Here is a 22,089-nt window from a genome sequence, read left to right as displayed (position 1 = left end):
CTCCTGGATCATACACCTCCAGGGTTTGTGGGAGCCAAGGCCAGTGCAAGGGAGAGGCAAGGACCTGAGCAACCTGGGCTGAGGGAGGGAGGAAGGAAATCAACCTTCTGCCATGAGTGAAAAGTGGAATTTTCCCAGTTAGGGACCTGGAAGTAAAGCCACCGGGACGATGGTGTTCTCCTCCCATTTTTGCCCAGTGCTCACACATCCTACCTTCATTTAAAATGTTGCAATGACAGGCAGACTAAGAAGCAAATCGAAATCAACCTGCATTCCATTGTGCTGTAGCAAGAAATCTTCAAAGTAGGAGGTGATCGTTTTGTTTTGTTTTCATGTAGAAAGCAATCATAGCTTTTGTCAAGTGCTGAATGTTCATTTGACACCTTGCTCCAGTCTCACCTTCCTTCCACTGGGCTTTGGCAGGTGAGAGAAGCCACAGCTTGTGACTGATGAAGAGAGATTTGAGGGTGGAGAGAATTACTAGATCTGGTTTGTTCTGTGTGCATAATGAGCAACCTGTGAGAAGGAAGTGGGAGGAAGAAGGAAAGTCCAGTGGAAGGAAGCAGAAGGGGAGAGTCCTTTGATGTGACATGTTAGCTGTTCACTTGGCTGTCCTGTGATAGGACAGCTGCCTTCTGCGGTTGGGCCACCTAAGATGTGCTTGGGGAATGATCTCAATACGAGAACCAGCTGGAGACGTGCTTTAAGGGAAGGGATGCTTCTCGATGTTCATTGTGGTTTTACAATACATGAGCCCGATGAGCAGAGCAGCGGCACAACGTCACCTCTGTATAATATTGTCACCCTTGAGCTATGTGCGTGTTTATCGTTTCCTCACCAACGACAGCTGGAGAACATGGCTAAGTGAGATTGGGGAGGAGGGAAGGAAGGTGGAGGGGAATCACAACATCGGAACAGACAACCTGCAACTTCCTTGATGAATGAAGCACTTGACCCAGTCACGTGTAATTGGTGTCAAAGTGTCATGACTCTGCATTTTTCCTTCCAGACACAGAAGAAGTAAGGGTGGCTGTACGGCAGGACTATGAAAATGAAGCAGATGAAACCAAAGACTTTTGCCTTGATTTCTTAATGTCCGAGGGTATATTTACCCTGCTCCACACTGGGCCCTTTATTTTGCAGGTGCAATCTTTTCACTGTTTAGAATGAACTTCTATTGGCCCTTCTCTTGAGGGGAAACTGCCCCCCAAGAAGTTCAAGAGCTCAGATTGCATCCCCTAACTATGAAGAGCCAGAGCCAGCTATGCTACCAACTCATTCTGCAACCTGGGAAAGACCCACACTGCCTGGACATGTCTTTCTGTCCTGCCAAAGGCTGCTAAAGCAGGAAAAATGAATCTGTACAGGATTCTGAACTCTTAGGAATAGGTCAACCAAGAAGAGCGCTACACAATTGCTGTTTCTCAATAGTTTGTCTTTGCTTGTGCGATCGCCTCAGCTTGCAATGCCCTTTCTCTCACCCCTCACCCACCTACCCCAATTTCCTCTACCATCTAATTCCTCTTTTTTTCTCTGCTATTCAACTGTGGTATTGCCTCCTCCCAGCTTTCCCTGAAATCCTCAAGCAAGTCTCTTCCACTGACTTTCCTCTTTCGATTCCAAAGTATCTCTTTGGGTTTGTCAGTCCAAATGGACTGAAAATCCTTTGGAGACAAGGGCAATGTTCTTTCCATCTTTGTGTCTCCAAAGCCAGTCACTATGATAGGCGCTCAGCTAATGAATACATGAATACCGTTTATGTACATCTGTAGCTACTTCACTAAACTGATGATGTAATAAGGGCAAAGTTTGTATTCATCTGTTGGTCTGTTAGTCCCAGAGCTGCCACTGGACACTGGGCCCAAGCCAGGTGTCTCACAACATACATAGAATATTCAGAAGGAGAGACAGAGCATTGGAAGGTGGAAAGATCACTGTAACCTCAGCTTCACTGTTGGAAAGCGTAAGTGTTGGGTCCCACTTACAATGTGTCAGTAGTGTCCCCTTTGGGTGAATGCTAAGATACATGTTCATGTCATATATGTCGTATTGCTCAGTATTGGACTTTGCCATTTCTTTGCTAGTGACACATGTGGACAAATTGTGTGTGAAGGGTACGTTCTTGGGGGATATGTTCTTTTCTAAACTAGTGCCCACCCTGAAAAAAAAAGAGAAATGAAAATATAAAGCATACACTTCAACCTACCCAAGTGGGGAGTAATATTACATAATTTCTATTTTAAAACATTTTCATCTAAAGACACATTTATTAAGGATTCATTTGTCAGTATCTAAAGACACATAAATCTAAAGTCACATTTATGTGTCTTTAGATACTGACAAATGAATCCTTAATAAATTTGTGAATGTGTCATGAATTCAAAACGTCAAACACACTAGGTTTGGAAGTGGGAGGCATTTCTCAGCCACCAAAATTATGCATGTGGAAACAGAGATGAATTAAGAAATATTGTCAAAATCCCACCAATACCAGTTGAAATGGAAATTACCTGGGTAGAAGATTACTCCTGATGATGGGAAATGCCTGCAGTACATTCTTAAATGCAATTCAACTGTTGTTACTTATATACCACTTACCGGGCATTCATCCTTTGCTACCTGCATTATTGGGGTGGGGGTGGGGTGTTCTCTCTCCTTATCTAAAATGTAAGCTCCTTGAGGGCAAGTACTTGCTGAATCCCTAGGGCCTGTGTATTGAGTGAGTACTCCTCACTTCTGCTACTGGTGCATGTAACCTGCTCTGAACCCACATCAGTGATTAAAATCCTGCCAACTCAGATCTCACCAGGCCTTTGTAAACTTCAATTCCCAATTCTCTCTGGGGGCTTTGGTACCAACATTATGGTGCTTTTGCTTCAGGCTGCCTAAGTACTGGGAGGGGAACAAGAGAGTTTTCATCTTTTTTTACTTAGAAGAGCCCAATAGTAACAGTTGCCAGGCTTCCAAAGGGGAACAGAGCCAAATAATGGCTATTATAGCACCATGTGTATGTGATGGAAAGCATGAATTCCAAAAGGAACTTGGAATGAACATAACAGAGTAATAAAGATGAATAGTTCAATTAAATCTGGTAAAGGAATATCTAGTCGTGAGATCTGGAAAAAACTGGATGATGTAAATGGAGATAGGGTCACGGCAGGGTCTCCAGTGCAACCAAGCGTGTGTATCAGCACAGTATGAAAAGTTCCAGACGCACCCAGGCATGAATCTAAAAGTTAATAATTTCCATTTGCAATATGACATGGTGGCAAAAGGTGGAGAAGAAACTATCGCACGGCATGGACGTCTATCGGGGAAAGCACCTGTCAACCTGAGCCCTGTCTCTTACTCCTTACACGTAGAATGGAAGCTCTTGGAAGATAGGGCCTTCTGCTTCTACTTCTGTCACTCAGTACTTGATAAGTAATGAGGCTCCAAGGACAATTTTGTAGGACAAATGTAAACACAGCCAAGAATGGCTACTTAAGTAGAAAGTGGGAGGTTAGAAGACTGCAGACTTTTTGGACGAAAGGTCAACATTCATGAGTGAGAAGGAGGTGGTGTTTGGGGGTGGGCAAGTGATGGAGGAAAAAATTCCAAAGTATGTTGCAAGTCAGGCTCAGGAATGTGTTCCAATTAGCAAAGGAAGAGAGCTACCCTGTTTCCCTGAAAGTAAGACCTAACTGGAAAATAAGCCCTAGCATGATTTTTCAGGATGACAGCCTCTGAACATAAGCCCTAATGCGTCTTTTGGAGCAAAACTTAATATAAGACCCGGTCTTATTTTGGGGGAAACACAGTAGGAACCCTGTGTTCTCATGCACATGGGTAGGGGTTGAAAAGAGGGAGGTGAGCAAGTGAGAAAAGGGCTCAGACAGGAACATAAACCAGTCCATAGGGATGAAGGGCTTTGCACTAAGCCCTGAAATACCCAACGAGCACTTGACAGTTTTTTAAATTGGACTTTTGCCCACAACAATGTTGAACCATCTCAGTTTTGTGCATCTTTCTTCCAGAATGAGTGTGGCTTGAGGGGCAACTCTCCAGATTCTACAGCTATGCTGTGTCAAGTTCACCCATTCCAGGGCAACAGGGACTTTCTCTGGTGACTTCCAGCTCAAGTGATAATTGATTAATAGCCAACTGCTAGATACACCCCCATTCACTTCCCCATCATTCAGATTAATTCTCCCCTATTTTTGGTGCTTAAATCTGTGCCCCCGGAGGCTGGCCTCTCGGAGGTCAGAAGAAGAGAGACGTTGGGGTGTTTTTTCCTGGCTCACTCCCTGCTTCTTTGCTCCTCTTTGGCAGTTGCTGTGTCTCTCCACAGCCTCAGCTTTCACTGGGTTCCTATAGCACCACTTCTTCCCCTTCCCGCCTCAGCTAGTAATAGTTTCCCACTGTTGGCAGTATCTGGGTGCTAAACACCCCGGTTTATCCCTTTAGCCCTGCCCACACCTCTGTCTCCACCTTGACCATCTGAAGTACATTTTGTTTGTTGCCGGGATCCCGAACTAATAACATTGACTTTGTTCCAGGCTGTATACTCAGCTCTCTGCGTGCATGAACCCATTTAATCCTTCCAACACTTTATTGATGAGGCCGGGGCACAGAAAAGTTCAGACACTCGCCCAAGGTCACACAGTAAGTGGCAGAGTCAAGGTTTGAACCTAGGCAGTTTAGCTCTAGCCTTTGAGCCCCTAACCATTGATCCATCCTACCTCTCTCCTAGCTTACATCGCTTTCCGGAGCACAGCTAAGAGTGAGAAAGTAGACCCAAAGAGCTCTAAAATACATGCCAAAAAGGTTTCTATACCAAAGCTTATTCATAGGAAAACCTCTCAGCTCATACATAATTAACTCTTATTTTATGCTTCATTCCAATAGAATAGGATATCAGATTTTTCTATTCCAGTGGTTCTCAGCCTTGTTTGCACAACAGAATCACAGAAAACAGAGTTTTAAATTGTCCCTATGCCAGACCATGCCCCAGATTAGTGAAATCAGTACTCTGGAAATGGGACACAGGCATGGATAATTTTTTTAAACTCCCAGGAGATTTCAGCTTGCTGCCAAAAATTAAGAACCACTGTCCTAGCCCACAGCAGCAGTTACTAGTAGAAGGCAAGGATTATGGTGGACCGGCCAGGTGATATATCGGCTAATAGACTACTTAGAACAGCTGACAGCTACAGAAAGGGAGAACAAGAGGTGCTATGCGGAGTTTGTGCAAGACCCCCTTCCCGCACACCCCTCCCCCCCAAAAAAAAAAGGCATGATTTGGGTTCACTTAACACCTGGGCAAATTGCTCTTGGGTCTGAAGAGAGCGGCTTATTCTTTCACTATTACATAATAGTAATTGTCCTGAGCCTCTTTCAAAGATAGAATTATTGTCAACATACTTTATTTACTGAAACAAAGGAATATGCACCTTTTAGAAAATTTTCACCCCCAAAGACTACCTCGTTAAGGTTGTTAAATAGGTAAACTTCAGGTATCTGGAAGATTCGCTTAAAATACGACACTTCTTACTGATCTGTAGATGCTAAATAAATAAGGAATTGCCACATGAGACAAATGTTCGTCAAAATACTCCCACTTGCTGATCTTTACCAGACGCTACGTTCACCTGCTCTTGATTTATGGTCACAGTGGACATTTAAACATTTTTCAGTCCTAATGTGGGTGATTGGACAGACACCAGTGTTCACCAGGCCTTGGTGAAAACAGGGTGGTACCAGCGGCTGGTTCTCTTGGAAATTGTCCCAGCACAAGGAAAATGCAGGCACCGGGTATCTGAACATCAGACATGGTCTCCTGTTGTTATGGTCAGTCCTTCCTTTTGGACTGGGGCTGGAATATTCCAACAATCTGTGCCTGACAGCAGACCAAACAACTTTTATTCCTTTCTTATGTTTTCGTGACTGCTCTTCTTGTTTACATGCTTGCCTGCAGAAAGCTGATGTTGGGATGTGATGATAGCTCGTGGGCGGCTAAGTGGCTGGCACGGGTCCACTGCAGCCTGCTCTCACTTCGGCCCGCCCACCCATATCTCAGATGTTGGGGTTCTGACCAAGGGGAAATTCAACAACAGCCATTCCAAATGTAAGCCAAGAGCCCCTCTTCTCCTCTCACCCGCCTCAGTCCTGCAATTCTGTTCCCACTAACTCCTCCCCTCCCTGCTCTCAAAGGGCCCTAGTGCTGGTTTTTATTAGCACCCTGAAACAAAGATTTCAGCCCAGGTACACAGGAGGGTCTTCAGGGAGTATTCCTGGGGAAGGTCGTCCAGCAACAGCCTTGCTCAGACTCAGCTCCCGCTGTTTTGCCTCCTCACTATTGACATTGGGGCAGTGTCAATCTTTGTTGTGGGGCCGACCTGTGCCCTGTAGGATGTTTAGCAGCACCCGCTAGGTGCTAGGAGCATGCAGACCCTCCCTCACATTGTGACAATGAAAAATGTCTCAAGACATAGCCAATGTCTCCTGGGGGGTGGGGGGCAAAATCGCTGTGCTAAGGGAAACACATGTAGAGACACTAACCTTCAATCTCAATTGGACACTGGGGTCAAGGACTAAACTAGTCTCAATGACTTTAGCCCCAGCACTTGGCTTTGAGATGTGTAGGCTGTTGTCCTCTACTTATAGTGTCGTCCTGGGGATCAGCAGTTAGGTCTGTTTTGTATGGACCCCTTGGGTTTTCTGGGAACTTGGCAGCAGTCAGAGTTGCCCCCAGGTGGAATGAGTGGACTCGGGAGTGGCTGGTGTCCTCTTATGAGGCAGGCTGGATATATTCTATGTGCTCTTCCAGAACTATCTCCACCTTTTTCTCCTCTGCTCTGGGCCCCAGAGTCTCATCTGTAGGGACTCCATTGATGGGCTCCCTTGCCTTCTGGCTTTTAGTTGAAGGAATTGAGGGGGTGAAGTCAGGGATTTATTCCCCATGTTCCTCATCATGCAAGGCCACCGTGGGCTCACCGTGCCCCTTGACAGAGGCTCACTGTGCCCCTTCAGAACGCTCTGCCGCTGTGGGCCCAGGTGTGAGAGGGAGGCTTAGCTGTTACTCGTAGCCTGGCTGCTGCATTACCCTGTGGTCTCGCTACGCTCTGCCCTCACTCGTAGCAGCAAGTCCTGTTAAATTAGGATAATTTGAATATGTCATCTATTTCTTGCTGGGACCTTGTCCAACACACAAAGTCATGGGGATTTTATATTGAGGATACATAATTTTTAAGGTGTCTTTTGACCCCAGATTCTGTGACACTGTGGAAGGCAGAGGTGAGCATTTTAATAGTTGCTCAAACACTATTGTGAAGAGAAAAAAACTCATCTTGGCTGCGAGATAATGCAGTTTATCCATAAGCTCCTATGTTTGCATCACTGCTGTGGAGGAAAGGGCACCTTTAGAATGCCAAGCACTTAGGTGGCAGACAGTATTGGCTATTAAAACAAGAACAACCTTTCAATCCTTCTCTTTCTCTCTCACAGAGTCCTGACTCTTTGCACTCTCCTCTGAATGGCTATGTCCTTTAAGAGACTATTCCTCAGCCCCAAGGCGTGAATATTGATTTAGGTCTCTTTCCCTGCTAGGATTAGTTTAGGCACGGGTGTGTGACACATTCCGGTTTAGTTCAAAGGGAGTTCTGCAGGGGGATACTGGTAAAGGACCCTCACTCTTAAAAAGAGATATAATAAGAGGCTGTTCCCTTTATCCCGTCTATGGATCCTGTGAGAGAATAGGACATCCAGAGCTGCAGCAGCTGTCTTGCCCAAAGATGAAGTCCTTGATGACATCTCTGAACTAATGAATTAACCAAACTCAGAACAACTCTTCATCCAGAATTATATTATATAACATGATAAACATGCTTATTGTTCAAGCTACTTTTGATTGAGATTTCTGGTGCTTGGTCTGCAGCTCAAAGCCCCTCCATGTACTGTGCCAGGTGTTTATCTCATTTAATCCAGTAATGCATTGTAGAGATTAAAAATGCCATCTTAACCTCTCAACAGCTTTTGCTCACTTTCCTCCTTGAAACACTTTTCAAATGTGGCTGCCGTGTTCCCATGCCCTCCAGATTTTTCCTCTGCCCCGTTGACTATTCCACCTCACTCTTTTCTTGGATTTTCCTTTTCTCGTTGGAACTTTTCTTGTTTCCAGCAATAGTCACCAATGGGTGACCTCACCCAGTGCCATAAATTTCATGCAGACACAATTACTCCAAATGTAAGTCTCTGGCCCTGACTGTTGCCCTGCAGTCCAGCCCTAAATATACAATGACCTATCTGGCCTGCCACTTGGATATCTAGTGGACAACCCAACTTAACATGTCTGAAACAAGCCCTCAGTGTGCCCCCTCAAACCTTCTCCTCCAGGTTTCTAGATCTCAGTAAATGGCATCTCCCTTTTGCTCAGGCCAAAATATTGGAGTCAACTTTTACTCCTTTCTATATCTAATCGTTCAACATATTTCCAAACATTTATTCCTTTCTTCTTTCACTACTATAGGCCTCATCTAAGCCACAAATCTCTCTCTCTCTCTTGCACTATAGCAACAGTTTAGAGCTACAGTGTCTGTCTGCTTTCCCTCTAGCGACTGTACGGTCTGTCCTCAGTACATCTGCCTGAGTGATCTTTGCAAAATAAGTCAGATCTTGTCACTCCCCTGCTCAAAACCCTCCAGAGGTTTCCTGTCTCATTTAGAAAACACTTAAAAGTCATTAAGTTGGCCTATATGATTTGGCCCCTACATGCCCTCTGACTATCTCTTTCTTGGAATCACATGGCCTCTTTTATTTTCCTCAAACATGTTGAACACACTTTTACCTTATGACCTTCGTACTGACCACTCCCTGTGTCTGGAATGTTCTTTACTAGTGAGCCTCATGTCATTATCACTCACTTTCTTCAGATCTCTATTGAACTGGCACTGCCTCAGAAAGAACTTCCTTTAACACTCTATCTAAACTAGCATTCCTTTTAATTCTCTATCTATTTACTTTGTTTTTGTTCTTATAATTCACCACTCCTTGATAATCTAGTGCATATGTCTTTATTTGCTTATTATCTATCTCTCTGTCTTGAATATAAGCTTTGTGGGAGTAGGGATTTTGTTTTGTCCAGTGCTGTGTCTACTGAATTTAAAACAACACCTGGCCATGATAGTGGTAGGAAATATTTACCGAATAAATGTATGAATGAATGAATGACTCAGATGCCATCATCCCCTTATTGTGTAGCAGAGACTTTAAGTAGAATCTTAGGTTATAGAGGAAGAATAAAGGCATCTAGGATTAGAATCCTAACCTTTACTTCCTGGTCCGGGACTCTTTCTATTACTTCATACTGTCACCTACACACATAAGTTAATTATTATTTTTCCTTCAAAGGTAATTTGTGTTTTTATAAGGAACAAAGTCATCAAGTACAGAAATGGGTTTCCAATTAGGCAGGCAGTCTGTGTCAAGCCAGGAGGGAAATTGTGTGTGTGTGTGTGTGTGTGTGTGTGTGTGTGTGTGTGTGTATGTGTGTATGCAGAAGTACAGGATAGTGCTGGTGGGTGATGAGAGCTGCACAGAGCCTTCTGGGATTTGGAAATCCTATCATACCCTAAAACAAGTCTAGTATGTACAAAAGGTGGCCTGAGCATTTCTTTACCCTATAGCAAAGGCCAGGGATAGAGTAGATGCATCTCCATGAGGGAATAAGCTTTCTAAGATTTTCAGGAGCAACAACAGAAATCAATTCATACAATCTCTTCCAGACTTTTAGATCCCAAGATGGGCCAGAGAGAAATTAAGGAAGCCAACAGTAAAGCTAATTGTGGGAAATTTGCCAATTATGGTGAGACCTTGCATAGATGTGTCTGATGCAGAGTCTCAAGTACAACATCCAAAGAGCAGGATGGGGAGTCTGTGATCTGTATCAAGGTCAGGTCTTTCAAGAACGAACCTCCCTCCAGTAAATTCAGCTCAGCCTGGGATATTCAATTATGATGAGAAGCATACCTGAAGGTGTTAACCAAGTGGCCTAGTTTGCTATATAAGCTAATAATAAAATTTATGCTTTTTTGAAGTGTTGGCTATATTCCAGATGTCATGTTAAGTGCTATTATTAATAATAAAATTAACAACCATTGCTAACATTTATTAGTTGCTTGTTACATGACAAGAATAGTTCTAAGTGTTTAATAAGCTCATTTAACTCTCATGAGGACCTTACAAGGGACATACCAGTATTTTCTGCATTTTGCTGATCAGAAAACTGAATGCTAGAGGGGTTGTGAATTTCCCAAGATCACTTGGCTATAAGTGGTGGAGTCGGGATTGGAACATGGTGATCTGACCTACAGCCTGTGCTATAGTAAACTGCATACTTATGCTTTCTCATTTAATGCTCACAATTCTAGAAACTAGGTACTATTTTCCCCTCTTTATAGTCCCTGCATTGCATTGCTGTAATACCGTACAAGGGCTTAAGTCTCTGGTGCCTATATCTTGTCTTAAGAAATTGGTCATTCTCCCTTACGGTCTGTGAATGAGAAATGTTTGTAGTTATCTGTACACTGAAAACTGTAAAGCAGTGCTGAGAAAATTAAAGAGGACTTAAATAAGTGGAGAGATATAATGCATTCATGGATCAGAACATCCAATATTGGTGAAGAGTCAATTCTCTCTAAATTGATTTATAGATTCAGCATCATCTCAATCAAAATCTCAGTAGGTATTTGTGGTAGAAATTGACAAACTGATTCTAAACTTCATATGGAAACACAAAGGATCTAGAATAGCAAAAACAGAACAAACAAATAAGCAAAATTACGGATAAAATAAGAACACCATTGGAGGACTAATGCTACCTGACTTCAAGACGTTATAAAGCTACACTAATCAAGACAGTGTGCTATTGGAGACAAATAGATCGGTGGAACAGAAATAGGCCTATATACATATATACACAACAGCACAAAGAAAATTTAGTGGAGAAACACAGTCCTTCCAACAAATGGTGTTAGTACAAGTGGATATCCATGTCGAAAACAATAAACTTCCATAAATCCATACCTTCCATCATATAAGTAGTAACTCAAAATAGTTTGGAGATAAACATAAAACTGAAAACTATAAAGCTTCTGGGAGAAAATATTTTGACCTTGGGGTAGGCAAAGATTTCTTCGATATCACACCAAAAGCATAATTCATGAAAAAAAATTAATAAATAGGACTTCATCAAAGTTAAAAACATCTGCTTTTCCAAACATACTATTAATAAAATAGGAAGACAAGTCAGAGACCAAAAGAAAATGCTTACAACACATCTGACAAAGTAATTGTATCCAGAATAGGTAAAAAAGTCTGAAAACTCAATAATAAGAAAACAACCCAATTTGCAAAATATATGAAAAGACATCTTATTAAAAAAGACATACTAATGAAAAACAAGCATGTGAAAAGATTCTCAACATTATTAGTCATTGGGGAAATGCAAAATAAAACCACAATAAAATACCACTTATACACAATGTTATTTTAAATTGATTTATAGATTCCGTATCTTCCCAACGAAAATCTCAGTAGGCTTTTTTCAGTGGTGTGTAGAAATTGACAAACTTAGTCTAAACTTCATATGGAAACACAAAAGATCTAGAGTAGCAAAAACAAAACAAACCAGCAAAAATACTGATAAAAGATGAACAAAGTTGGAGGACTCCCGCTGCCTGACTTCAAGGCCTTATTAGAATTAAAAGAAAAATGTGATCATACCAAGTATTGGCAAGGATATGAAGAAACTGGAACTCTTATATACTGCTGATGGGAATATAAAATGGTACAACCACTTTGGTACACAGTTTGTCAGTTCCTTAGAAAGTTAGCCATACACCTACCTTATGACCTAGTCATCTATTCCTAGGTATTTACCCAAGAGAAAAGAAACCACATATCCATAGAAAGACTTATACAAATGTTCATAGAGTTTTATTTCTAAATGCCCCAAACTGGGAATAACCCAAGTATCTATCAACAGGTAAATGGATAAACAAACTGTGGCACATCTATACAATGAATTCTACTCAGCAACAATGAAAATAAATAAACTTTTGATAACCACCACAACATAGATGAAAACCAAAATAATTATGCTGAGTAAAAGAAGCTGGAAAACAAACAAAAAATGTGTGTACTATGTCACTTAAATAAATTTCTAGGAGTTGAAACAAATGTCTAATGGCAGAAAAAGCAGATAAGTGGTTTCCTGGGGATGGGATGGGAGTAAGAGGAGGCAGAAGACGGGATTATAAAGGGCATCAGGAAACTTTTACAGGTGATGATTATGTCCATTGTCTTGATTGTGGTGATGGTTTTACAGATCAACATTATCAAAACTCACACTTTAAATATGTATTGTTTATTGTATATCAATCATACCTCAATAAAGCTGTTTTTAAAAACCCAAGTAGTTAACATCTATGGACATGGGTTCATACATATGTGACAAGCTGGCATGAGGGTATAGAGTATATAAATACTTCTCCCTAGACACACAGGAAAACAGATACACCCATGTAACACACTAATCAAAAAAACTTGCAGAGACTAGGGATAATGCCCTTGAGTTTTTAGGCCATATTCTTTATTCCCTTCATCTCTGCCCTCTATGTACTGTCATATATTCCTGAGATCCTGTAGTGGGGCCCTTCTAACTTTCTTTTCACTTCAACGGGTTTTGTGTGAAATCGAATGCTTCAAGTGCACAAGATTCCAGACAGAACGGTGGTGTGGAGAGTGGAGAAGGGACAGGGGTAAGATGCTAGCCTATCATTCCAGCACATGAGAGAGGTGCCACTTAACCTTTTAGCTTCTGGAAGCTGAATTTTGTAATGAGCTGTCACTGTATTTATCACCTAACGATTACTGCAACTGGATAAGGTGTGAAAAAACCTGGAAAACATTACCCTGTCGACGACACTGGTATCTTTGATGAAGTTGTCTATGGCGGGGTCCCAGATACAATTGAAAATCAGCACGTGGCCTGTTAAATGCTTTAGGTTCTTTCCAACCCTTCATTCTGCAGACGGCTCTGGCTTACAATATGGCAATTGTTTTGTCAGATCACTAAAGGCAGTCATATTATTAGAACATCCTGATCCTGACTTTATGTATGGTTCAGTCAAAATCACACGTGGCTGGTTCAACTGCAGTTCAAGAGGAGCACAGGGTGAAGCCTGAGCTGTTGCTGGGCAGCATTACTGCCTGCCCAGGTGCACCTCCTAAGGTGGTATTTAACTTGAAGAATATACCACGGTCTAAGGTCTGTTAGTTTCATAAAAGTGATTTTGTTGGCATGCTTAATGTGGAACCAGCTCACAGCATCAATATAATTATAGTAATTTAAAATAATAATACAACTGGCAAGTAGACCAGAGAGCTCTGAGGCAGCTCTGTCAATAGGCTTAGTACATGAAGAGCCAAATTATCACAAGGTTGCTTGGTGTCTGCAGAATCAGTACAAAGGTTTTTACTTGATCTTAGAATGTTACTGTCAATGGCTTGAGGCACGTATTGTCCACAAAGGGATAGTCTTGCCAACGGATTCATAATGCTTGGTGAATAATGCCAAGACTGTCTTCCCTAGGTCTTCCAGGTCTATGGGCTCTGGCATCCAGAGGGCCTCTGTGACCGTCTGACTCTTTCTAAAGCTTCCGTGGCTAACAAGTCCTGTTCACTTAGCCTTTATCCAAACAGGCATGATGCAGCCACTTCATTTTCTTCCAACTTCCAATCACATGTACATCTTCCTTGTTACTGGACCCTCTGATCAATGGGACTGAAATTTGATAGGCTCCCACAGACTTCTTTCTATTTTATAACCAGATAGATGATTTCTTGGCTTACTTCGACAACTGACTAATTATATACATTCTGTTTTACTAGTTTGCATGCATTTTGTGTGCATTTTACTAGTTTAACTCTGAGAGCTACCTTATTTCCAAGTTCTTTGGAGATACCTAACTGGCCTACCTCCATCCCTCCTGCTCTCTATTCTGACCATTGATTTGAGCCCAAGCTTTGCCATAAACTAACCTGTGAGTCAGCAAACCATTAATTTCATTGGCTTTAATATAACTATTAATAAGATGGGCACAATGTTTCCCCAATTTATAAGGATAAATTTTATTTTAAAGAGGGAGCAGTGAGGAGGGGAAGAAGAGAATGAGAGAAAGATTGAAAAATGAAGGCACATATAATTAAATTCTGCACTATTTTTAATATCTGATCTGTAACTCTATGAAATGTGATTGTATCTGGGGAAAGGCAGCTAAATAACGTAATATAAGCTGGCACTGCTGTAAATCTAATTTCTAATATTATTGTTACTTGATTTTATGTGATAAGAAATGTTTAGGTTAAATCAGCACCTTAATTTCCAGCCAAGTGGCATATATTATTTTTATTATTTTTCCCTTCCTGGTGGTTATGGTGAGTGAAGGGAGACCTGAGAATGTTAAATAGTTTGCCCCAGACCCTTAAAACTAACAGAACTATTATGCATCCTTTAATGACTCAGTGTCAGATCTCCAGATTAAAATTTTAAAATTCAGGCAAAAAAATCCAGATATATAACCTCTGTAATGATGAAGTTAGACTTTAAAAAAAAAGAGGCATGTAACTAACTGTTCAATAGACGTTGATGTAGATCATCAGAGGTCAGGCAAAGGTTTACCCAGGTTTCCACACAAGAGTGTTTTTCCACTAGTGAAGCAGTACTCTCCAGACAGCTTTCAGAACCCGTTACGGAGACCATCCATCCTTGCCTGCACCCATTCCTCATTCTTTATCAGGTTTCATTTTTTTTGTTTCTGTTTTTGTTTTCAATTCTGTTTCTTCTCACATTTGATCTCAAGTATGAAGAGGACAATATTTCAAGATGTATTTTCTATAAGCCAATGTGATGACTGCAAACCAGGCTGACATCATCCAAAATTTCTCTCCCTATAAAATTCTGTCTCTACCCTTTTAGTTATCTTGACGGAATCAAGACAGTCTTAATAGGTGACTTTTGGCCTCCAAATAAAGCATTATAATGTATTCTGTTTCTATTTTCCTTGACTTTCTGCAATGTAATTTTATATCCCTTAGGAGCCAAGAAGGATTTTCTGTAATTAGGGTTTGCTACTGGCACTTGCTTCTTGAAACATTCATCTGTCCAGTTCTCAGACTGAGAGGACTGCACTGGAACTGCAGGTTTTGAAGCAGCGTGGTCATAGTCCTCCTTACCCTGGAATCCTGGATAGAAAGTTCTAGAAACAATGCTTCAATTGTATTTTGAGACATTATGAGCCCTTTTATACATAGATTGGAATTAATAGGAATGGACAAGGGGACTCTTGGCTAGCGCTGAACTAAGCTGTCATTGATTAGCTGTGTGTAACTTACATTCTCTGGATCTTTGTTCCTCCACCAAAAAAAAAAAAAAAAAAAAAAAAAAAAAAAAGAAAAGAAAAAACAGTAAAAGAAAAAGAAAAAAAAACACTTGAAGTGATTGAAGGCAAGGGGCATCTAAGGACTCTATGGGGCAAACACTATCAGTATCTTTGCCCTTCTTTCCATTTCTCAGCCTTCTTTAGGCCAACAGAATACTGGTGGAAATGACACTCCACTTTCCTGGCCTGCTCCCAAAATGTCCCACAACATCTCTCTTCTTATCTGCACTGCTGGAGGTGAAGGAACCTGAGATGATGGGGCCACATGATGGAAGAAAATGAGATCCCTGAGGATAGTTACCCAAGAGAGCCACTGACTGTCACAGGAGTAAGAACTAAATTACTGTGCTACCCACCCAAGAATATAGGGTTTACTTGTTACTACAGCTTACTGCAGCTCTAACCTCACTAACATGTTCTTCCAGCTCTAAAATTCTGTATATCTAAGGGATGACAGAGTACAGGGCAGAAGTAGAAGGCGATCTGGACACAGGAAGGAGGCACTAGATGTAAACAATGTCAACCTACTGTTTAATTGGATGTCGTACTCAAAGGTGCTCCTCTAAATGAGCCAGTGTAAAGGCCAAGGGGGCTCTGGACAATACATAAAGAAGGTAAAGTTATTTTTAGTGTAACAGTGACTCTCTGTGTGTTACAAGACCCTGGTCAAACCCGGAGAAATATATATATTTTTAAAGTAGAATAAAGGCAAATTTGGGGAAAATGATGACATAAATCTCCTTCATCAATAAAAGAACTCAGAATAGTTCTAAGAACCAAAAAAGCTCACCAATTTCTGCACTTGTGATGTTTGTACGGAGATAGCACAGAGTCACCCTACACTTCTCAGTGATTGTAATATTTTTGCTGTGCTCCTTCTAGAACTTTTTTTTTTTCCATACAGAAAATTATTAGGTTTGGGAGGATACTAATCATTTGGGGGAAAATAGACTGTTCCTTTCATGTTTTTAGTTTATTCCTTTTTCAGAATGGATTCCCACAGATAGCACTTTCATCTTGACATATTTCTACTGAGTGAAAGTACCATTTTCAAGAAACCCCCAAAGCTTCATATTTTAGAATAAATGAGGCCTCTCTGTGGGAAAATAAAGCCATAGAAGACACTGGGAAACCACATGGCCCATGTTAAATCAGGGAAAATGTCTGGTAGGGATGTGAAAGCCCGCTTATGCTCAGGGGTCACTTTCTGTGTTCCAGCTCCTGTTTACTTTCTGGACCTTGGTCAGTGTCTTTTTGACAGTATAATTTCTGCAATGCAACTGGGGTTTGTGACCAGTAATCAAACACAGAAATTCTCCAGCAATCCCATCCAGGGAGCTCAATTTTACTTGATTTAAATAAGAAAGTCAAATCTCTATCCAGACGTGCCTCTTTCACCTGCAGGACACTTCGTCTTTGAAAATGCTTCCAATTTTCCAGACAAGCTCAAGGGATCCACACCCCCCAATAAAATTCCTGTGTGCACTAAATTGCCCTGTAGTTGTGATTTATGCCTCAATAAAACTACATCTTGAAAAGGAGAAGTGGTTTGATTCTCACGCATAATTTATGCACATTTTACTTTTGGAATACACAGTATTTATGTGAGGGGAAGGTCTTTGTGATGTGATGGATATATCCACATCAACAGAACTAAGAACAATGCAGGGCAGTAGAAATGACCTCTGGCACCTTCTAAGCACTGGATTCCCATTCTAACTGAGATCACATCCACAGCCCGGAGCAGGACTCTTCAGGCTTTCTGAGGCCCAGAAACCCCTACTGAGCTTGCTCAAATTGTGCATTCTTGGTCCTCTCCCTAGATGCCCTGAATTAGAGTCACTGTGAGTGGGGTCCAGGCATCTATATTTTAACAATCTTTACAGGTGATTCTGATCACATCAGAATTGAGAAATATTCTTCAAGTTAGGAGATCAGGTCGGATTGTAATTTGTTGGCTATCACCAATTAACTATTTGCTGAAAGAAAGAGAAGGGAACTCATTCTTTTTGGATGCCTTTTTTGTGTGTCCGGCATTGTACTAGACACTCTAAGTATATATTTTTTGTTTAAATCTTGCAACAGTCCAACAAAGTTGGTATTATTATCCTCATTTTGTAGAGGAGAAATTTGAGGTTCAGAGAGGGTAAGAAATATTAGGAAATAACAGGGCAGAGATTTGAACCAGATTCTTAGCTCCAAAGAGCATACTTTCCGTACTAAGCCACACTTACTGACCATCCTGCTGGGCATTTTCTATGTGTCCAGCATTGGGAAAAATGTTTTAGGGTTCATAATGGCTCACCCTTTAATCTACTGAGAGACACGATTAGAAATTTCTTAGGACAACAATGGTAAGTCCTTCCGTTTACTTGGGGAACTTGTGTTGTAGACACTGCAGTGCACTGACCAGAGACCCTACATGAGATTCAGTGATTCTTCTGTCAGCTCCTGAAAACTTGGCCACTGGCAGCTCTCGATTGATCCCCCTCCTGAGACTATCCTCAGGTGAAGAGAGCCTCTTAATGCACGTCATGCCTCCTCCATGGGACAGCCCATACCCTAAGTCTGGTCCAGGCAGGGGTAGACATGCTCCGACTCTTGCTTCAACTCTAGACAACTCTGACGGCCCACCCCAGCAAGAGAGGGCCCATGCCTGTATTATAAGTGGACTGCAGTCCACCTCTTCTTCTACCTTTTCCTGTGTCCTTCACTGCCTGTGGGTGTTCCCCAGAAAGCTGCCCATAAACCTTCTGCATCCCAACCTCCATCTCTCCTGAGTTTACTTCTCTGGCAACTCAAACTGTGATGTTGTTAAATCGAATTTTTCTTGTGAATAAATTATGTTTATGTTTAGGCCGTGTTATGAGCTGCATGTGTCCCTCCTCCCAAATTCATATGTTGAAATCCTAACTCCCCAGTATCTCAGAATGTGACTATACTTGGAGATAAGGTCTTTAAAGAGGTAATGAAGGTTAAACAAGATCATTAGAGTCGATCCTAATCCAGTATGACTAGTGTCCTTATAAGAAGAGGAGTTTAGGACACAGACACACAGAGGAAACACCAGGTCGAGACACAGGGAGAAAGTGGCCATCTGCAAGCCAAGGAGAGAGGCCTCAAAAGAAACCAGCCCTGCTGACACCTTGGTCTTGGACTTGCTACCTCCAGAATGGTAAGGAAATTCATTTCTGTTGTTAGTCACCCAGTCTGTGACACTTTGTTATGGCAGCCCTGGCAAACCAATAAAGGCAGATTTAGACCTACTTCTTCATTTCAGTCCCTATTAGTTCATCTTTACTTTCACAGAAAAATCTATAAATCTGAACATGTTAAATTGTCATTTAGGTGTAAGGAGGTAAGGTGATAATTTTCAGTAGCTAGAGTTTCCACATTCCCTAAAATACGTCAGAATAATCACATTTATGTAGGGGTGAAAAAAAGAGTATGTGAATTACTCCACTTTATTGCATCTCCCTTTTAATGACTTTATCACAGACCTATGGCACATATAAACACACAGTCTAACAGCTATTTTAGACCTGCGGTGGACTTGTATTTGATGGGAAAGAAAGACAAAATTTGCAAATTCTGTCAGTCAACACTTTTTGGCCCTCTGCAAAGCAATAGTTCAGTCTGGCTTTAGATTAACCAGACCAGACCAAGTCCAACTGCCAGCTTTCTGCCTTAGTACAAAGAGGAAGAGTAAGGAATGCCACCCTCCTCCCCGCCCCAAAAATCTGCAGTTTAAAAGATTTTTTTTTTTTCAGTTTTTCCATTTTTCTCAGCCAGCCCCCTTTTCATTCCCAGCACTGCACTGGGAAATGTTTAACTACCAGCTCTCTGAAAATGAAACAAAACCTAGCAGCCCTGATATGTAGTCTTTGCTGATTGCTGTGGTGTAAATATCCCCCACTATGGTCATTAACAAGCTACCTAGGTGAACTCACTGAGAAGCATGCAGACAGTTGGTCGAGGGGGCTGGAACTAGCTGTCTCCACACCACTGATTCATGCCAAAAGGCAAAATGTGGCTGCCTGGGCCAGTGCCTGGCTTCCCTGCAGCCCTCAAATGAGAGTGTGCTCTCCACCTTCTTCTCATTGACATTTGCATAATGACCGCAGGACTTGCTGTTATTTGCTGAGTATTTTTTTGGTAAGGGGATGACTTTTAAGAGTATTTATGAGTTTAGCATAGGTTTCTTCAAAGGATTTTGTTGGCCCTGCCCTCATATTGTATTCATTATTGCTTCTGGATACAGAAAATCTCAGCATCACTGAGTTCAGGAGGGCAACCAAGACTAACCCAAGAGAGATTCCCAGAGGCCCAGTCTCTTCTTACCAGGTCTTTCCTCATGCTCGCTTCTCCCTTTAGTAATTTCTTTTGGTTGCACAGACTTTACTTTTTAAGTGATGCAGAACTCCGGTTTTCACTGGAATCCTCTACTGAGGACTGAGGCCAATGAGTCAGTGCCAAAACACAACTGTAAGCCATTTACACTCTCATCCCTATTTTATAGATAAAGAAACTGAGGCACAGAGAGGTTAAATAGCTTGTTCAAGGTCATACCACTGACCTTGACTGGTGAGATTCAAAGCAGGCAGTGCAGCTTCACGTCTATATTTTAAATGACACACATCCCCCAAAAGAACAGCAGGAATATATCCTTAGGAAGCATTAACGACAAGGAAAAAATGCTCCTTTTTATTAGGTGATACTAATAATTTCCAAATATTTACATTCTACTTAGTCTAGCATGAAGTTACATGTAAGTGTGTGTATGTGTGTGTGTGTGTGTATGTACAGAATGTTGAAATAAAGTTTAATGAAAAAAAAGCAAAACATGCAGAAGTGGTGGAATTAATGATTTCAAGGAACGCTTGGACTCTGAACACAGATAATTCTAAGCGAATTGATTTCAGGCATTAGAATTGTCTGTTTTCAGGCCTAGAATACCAAAAATTGAGAATCAATATATATTTGAAACATCACACCGCTGATGTTCATTGCAGGGACTTCTATGGAATGAAATACTGGCTAGCTTTATAGAACGCTACGGCTCGCTCTGTCTCTCTCTCTGTCTCCGTGTCTCTCTGTCTCTCAGTCTCTCTGTCATTGCCCTGTTTTCATTTCCATTTAACAAAACTGGCTGAGTAGGTATTAAAAAATGAGAAGACATGATTTTCATTAAGAAATTAATATTCATGTCAAATAACTTAAGGAATCACAAATAAATGTAATTTGTTCCAGTTCAGATTTGTAATTTGGTTTGGTGGAAGTCTGAGGTGCCCAATTCTGTGACAGATTTTTGTCAAAGCATTCTAGGACTGGGGGGGGGGGGGGGTGTTAAGAGGTCATTACTTTACTTTAAAACATTACAGTGATGTGACAATCTAATTGATTTTTAAAGACTTCCACAGAAATTATTTTAATACTTATCAAAATGTTTAAAGAAAACATTTGTCATTTTACTTAATCTACAGCCACTCCCCTGCAAATGATGTAGGTTCCTCTTTGGAATGACCTGGCCCAGTGCTTTCTTATTTGTGTTGATGGTTAGTTTTCCATGGGATACACATAAAAAATTAATGATGTCAGCACATAAAGGAATTCACCTTTTTTCTTTTGAGCACATGTTACTTTATGTGCACTTTCTCATTTCATCCTCAAGATAATCCTCCTGTCACCATTCTGTGAATTTGGAAATGGAGATTCAAAAGGGTCGAGTAACTGGCTCCACTGATAAGTGTAGGCGTTAGGACATGAATCCTGGTCTGCCTACCCCGATGGCACATGCCGCGCCACGCTGCCTGCCTCCCTTAGAGGTCAATTATAATAATAAGTGCAATTACTTATCAGTTCTGCTACTTAATTTCCACAAAACCTTTAGGGAGCCTTAGTTAGGTAGGAGAATTGACCGTTTTAACCCTAACCACCACTCTAAGCCAAGTTGATTTTCTTGTGGAATGGCTACATGGAAGTAGGATGGTTTAAAGGTAACTGGCAGACAGGGCAAGAGGCACCAGAGAACTGACTAATCCATAACCAAGGTAATCAGCCTCTGAATAGTTCAGTGAGTGAAACTTCCAGACTTACTTGGGCACTGGTTATACTAAGTAGAGCATTCCAGCTCTATCCCGGAAGACTGCTTCCCCAGAGATTTCTGAATGGAAGAGGATTTCCCGTGGACATCAGTGTATCCATTTGAAAAGGTTCACCTAACAGCAAAATCTGGCGGCCTAAAGTCAATCTTTTCATTTTAAATATTCATTGCAATCTTGGGTGAGAACGGAATGCCATTTGTATTATTGTTTCAATAGAATCAGTCTGAATTGAACTGGACAAAAAGGATGTATGTTTTTTCCATCGCTACTCACCCTTGCCCACATTTTCCCAGGCGGTTCCTCTACTAAGCCAAGGAATGTTGGAGCTCTGGATCTTGAAAAGGACAGTCCCAGTGTTTTAGTCTGCTGACCAGTTTCTTCCTTTTCATAACTCCACTTTAAAGAATACACGATGCCCTCATGCTCACGTATGACATTATGGAATTCACAGCTTCCTGAACCTGAAAAAAGAAGTTAAAACTGTGAGAGTGGGTAAACTCTTGGGA

General features: G+C 41.4%; 1 protein-coding gene across 3 annotated transcripts in view; it reads right to left on the bottom strand.

The window, feature by feature from the left end:
- NEDD9 (neural precursor cell expressed, developmentally down-regulated 9) overlaps window positions 1-22,089 on the bottom strand; it is a 176,694-nt gene that overhangs the window by 89,816 nt on the left and 64,789 nt on the right. For all 3 annotated transcript variants that reach the window (XM_074335230.1, XM_019743000.2, XM_019742999.2), the window contains exon 2: window positions 21,857-22,044. In XM_074335230.1, the coding sequence (XP_074191331.1) occupies window positions 21,857-21,868 (12 nt within the window). In that variant the 5' untranslated portion in view covers window positions 21,869-22,044. The remainder of the gene's footprint in view (window positions 1-21,856; window positions 22,045-22,089) is intronic.

Source organism: Rhinolophus sinicus, linkage group LG06 (genome assembly GCF_036562045.2).
Source record: "Rhinolophus sinicus isolate RSC01 linkage group LG06, ASM3656204v1, whole genome shotgun sequence".
NCBI lineage: Eukaryota > Metazoa > Chordata > Mammalia > Chiroptera > Rhinolophidae > Rhinolophus > Rhinolophus sinicus.
This window is presented reverse-complemented; position numbering and strand designations above follow the sequence as displayed.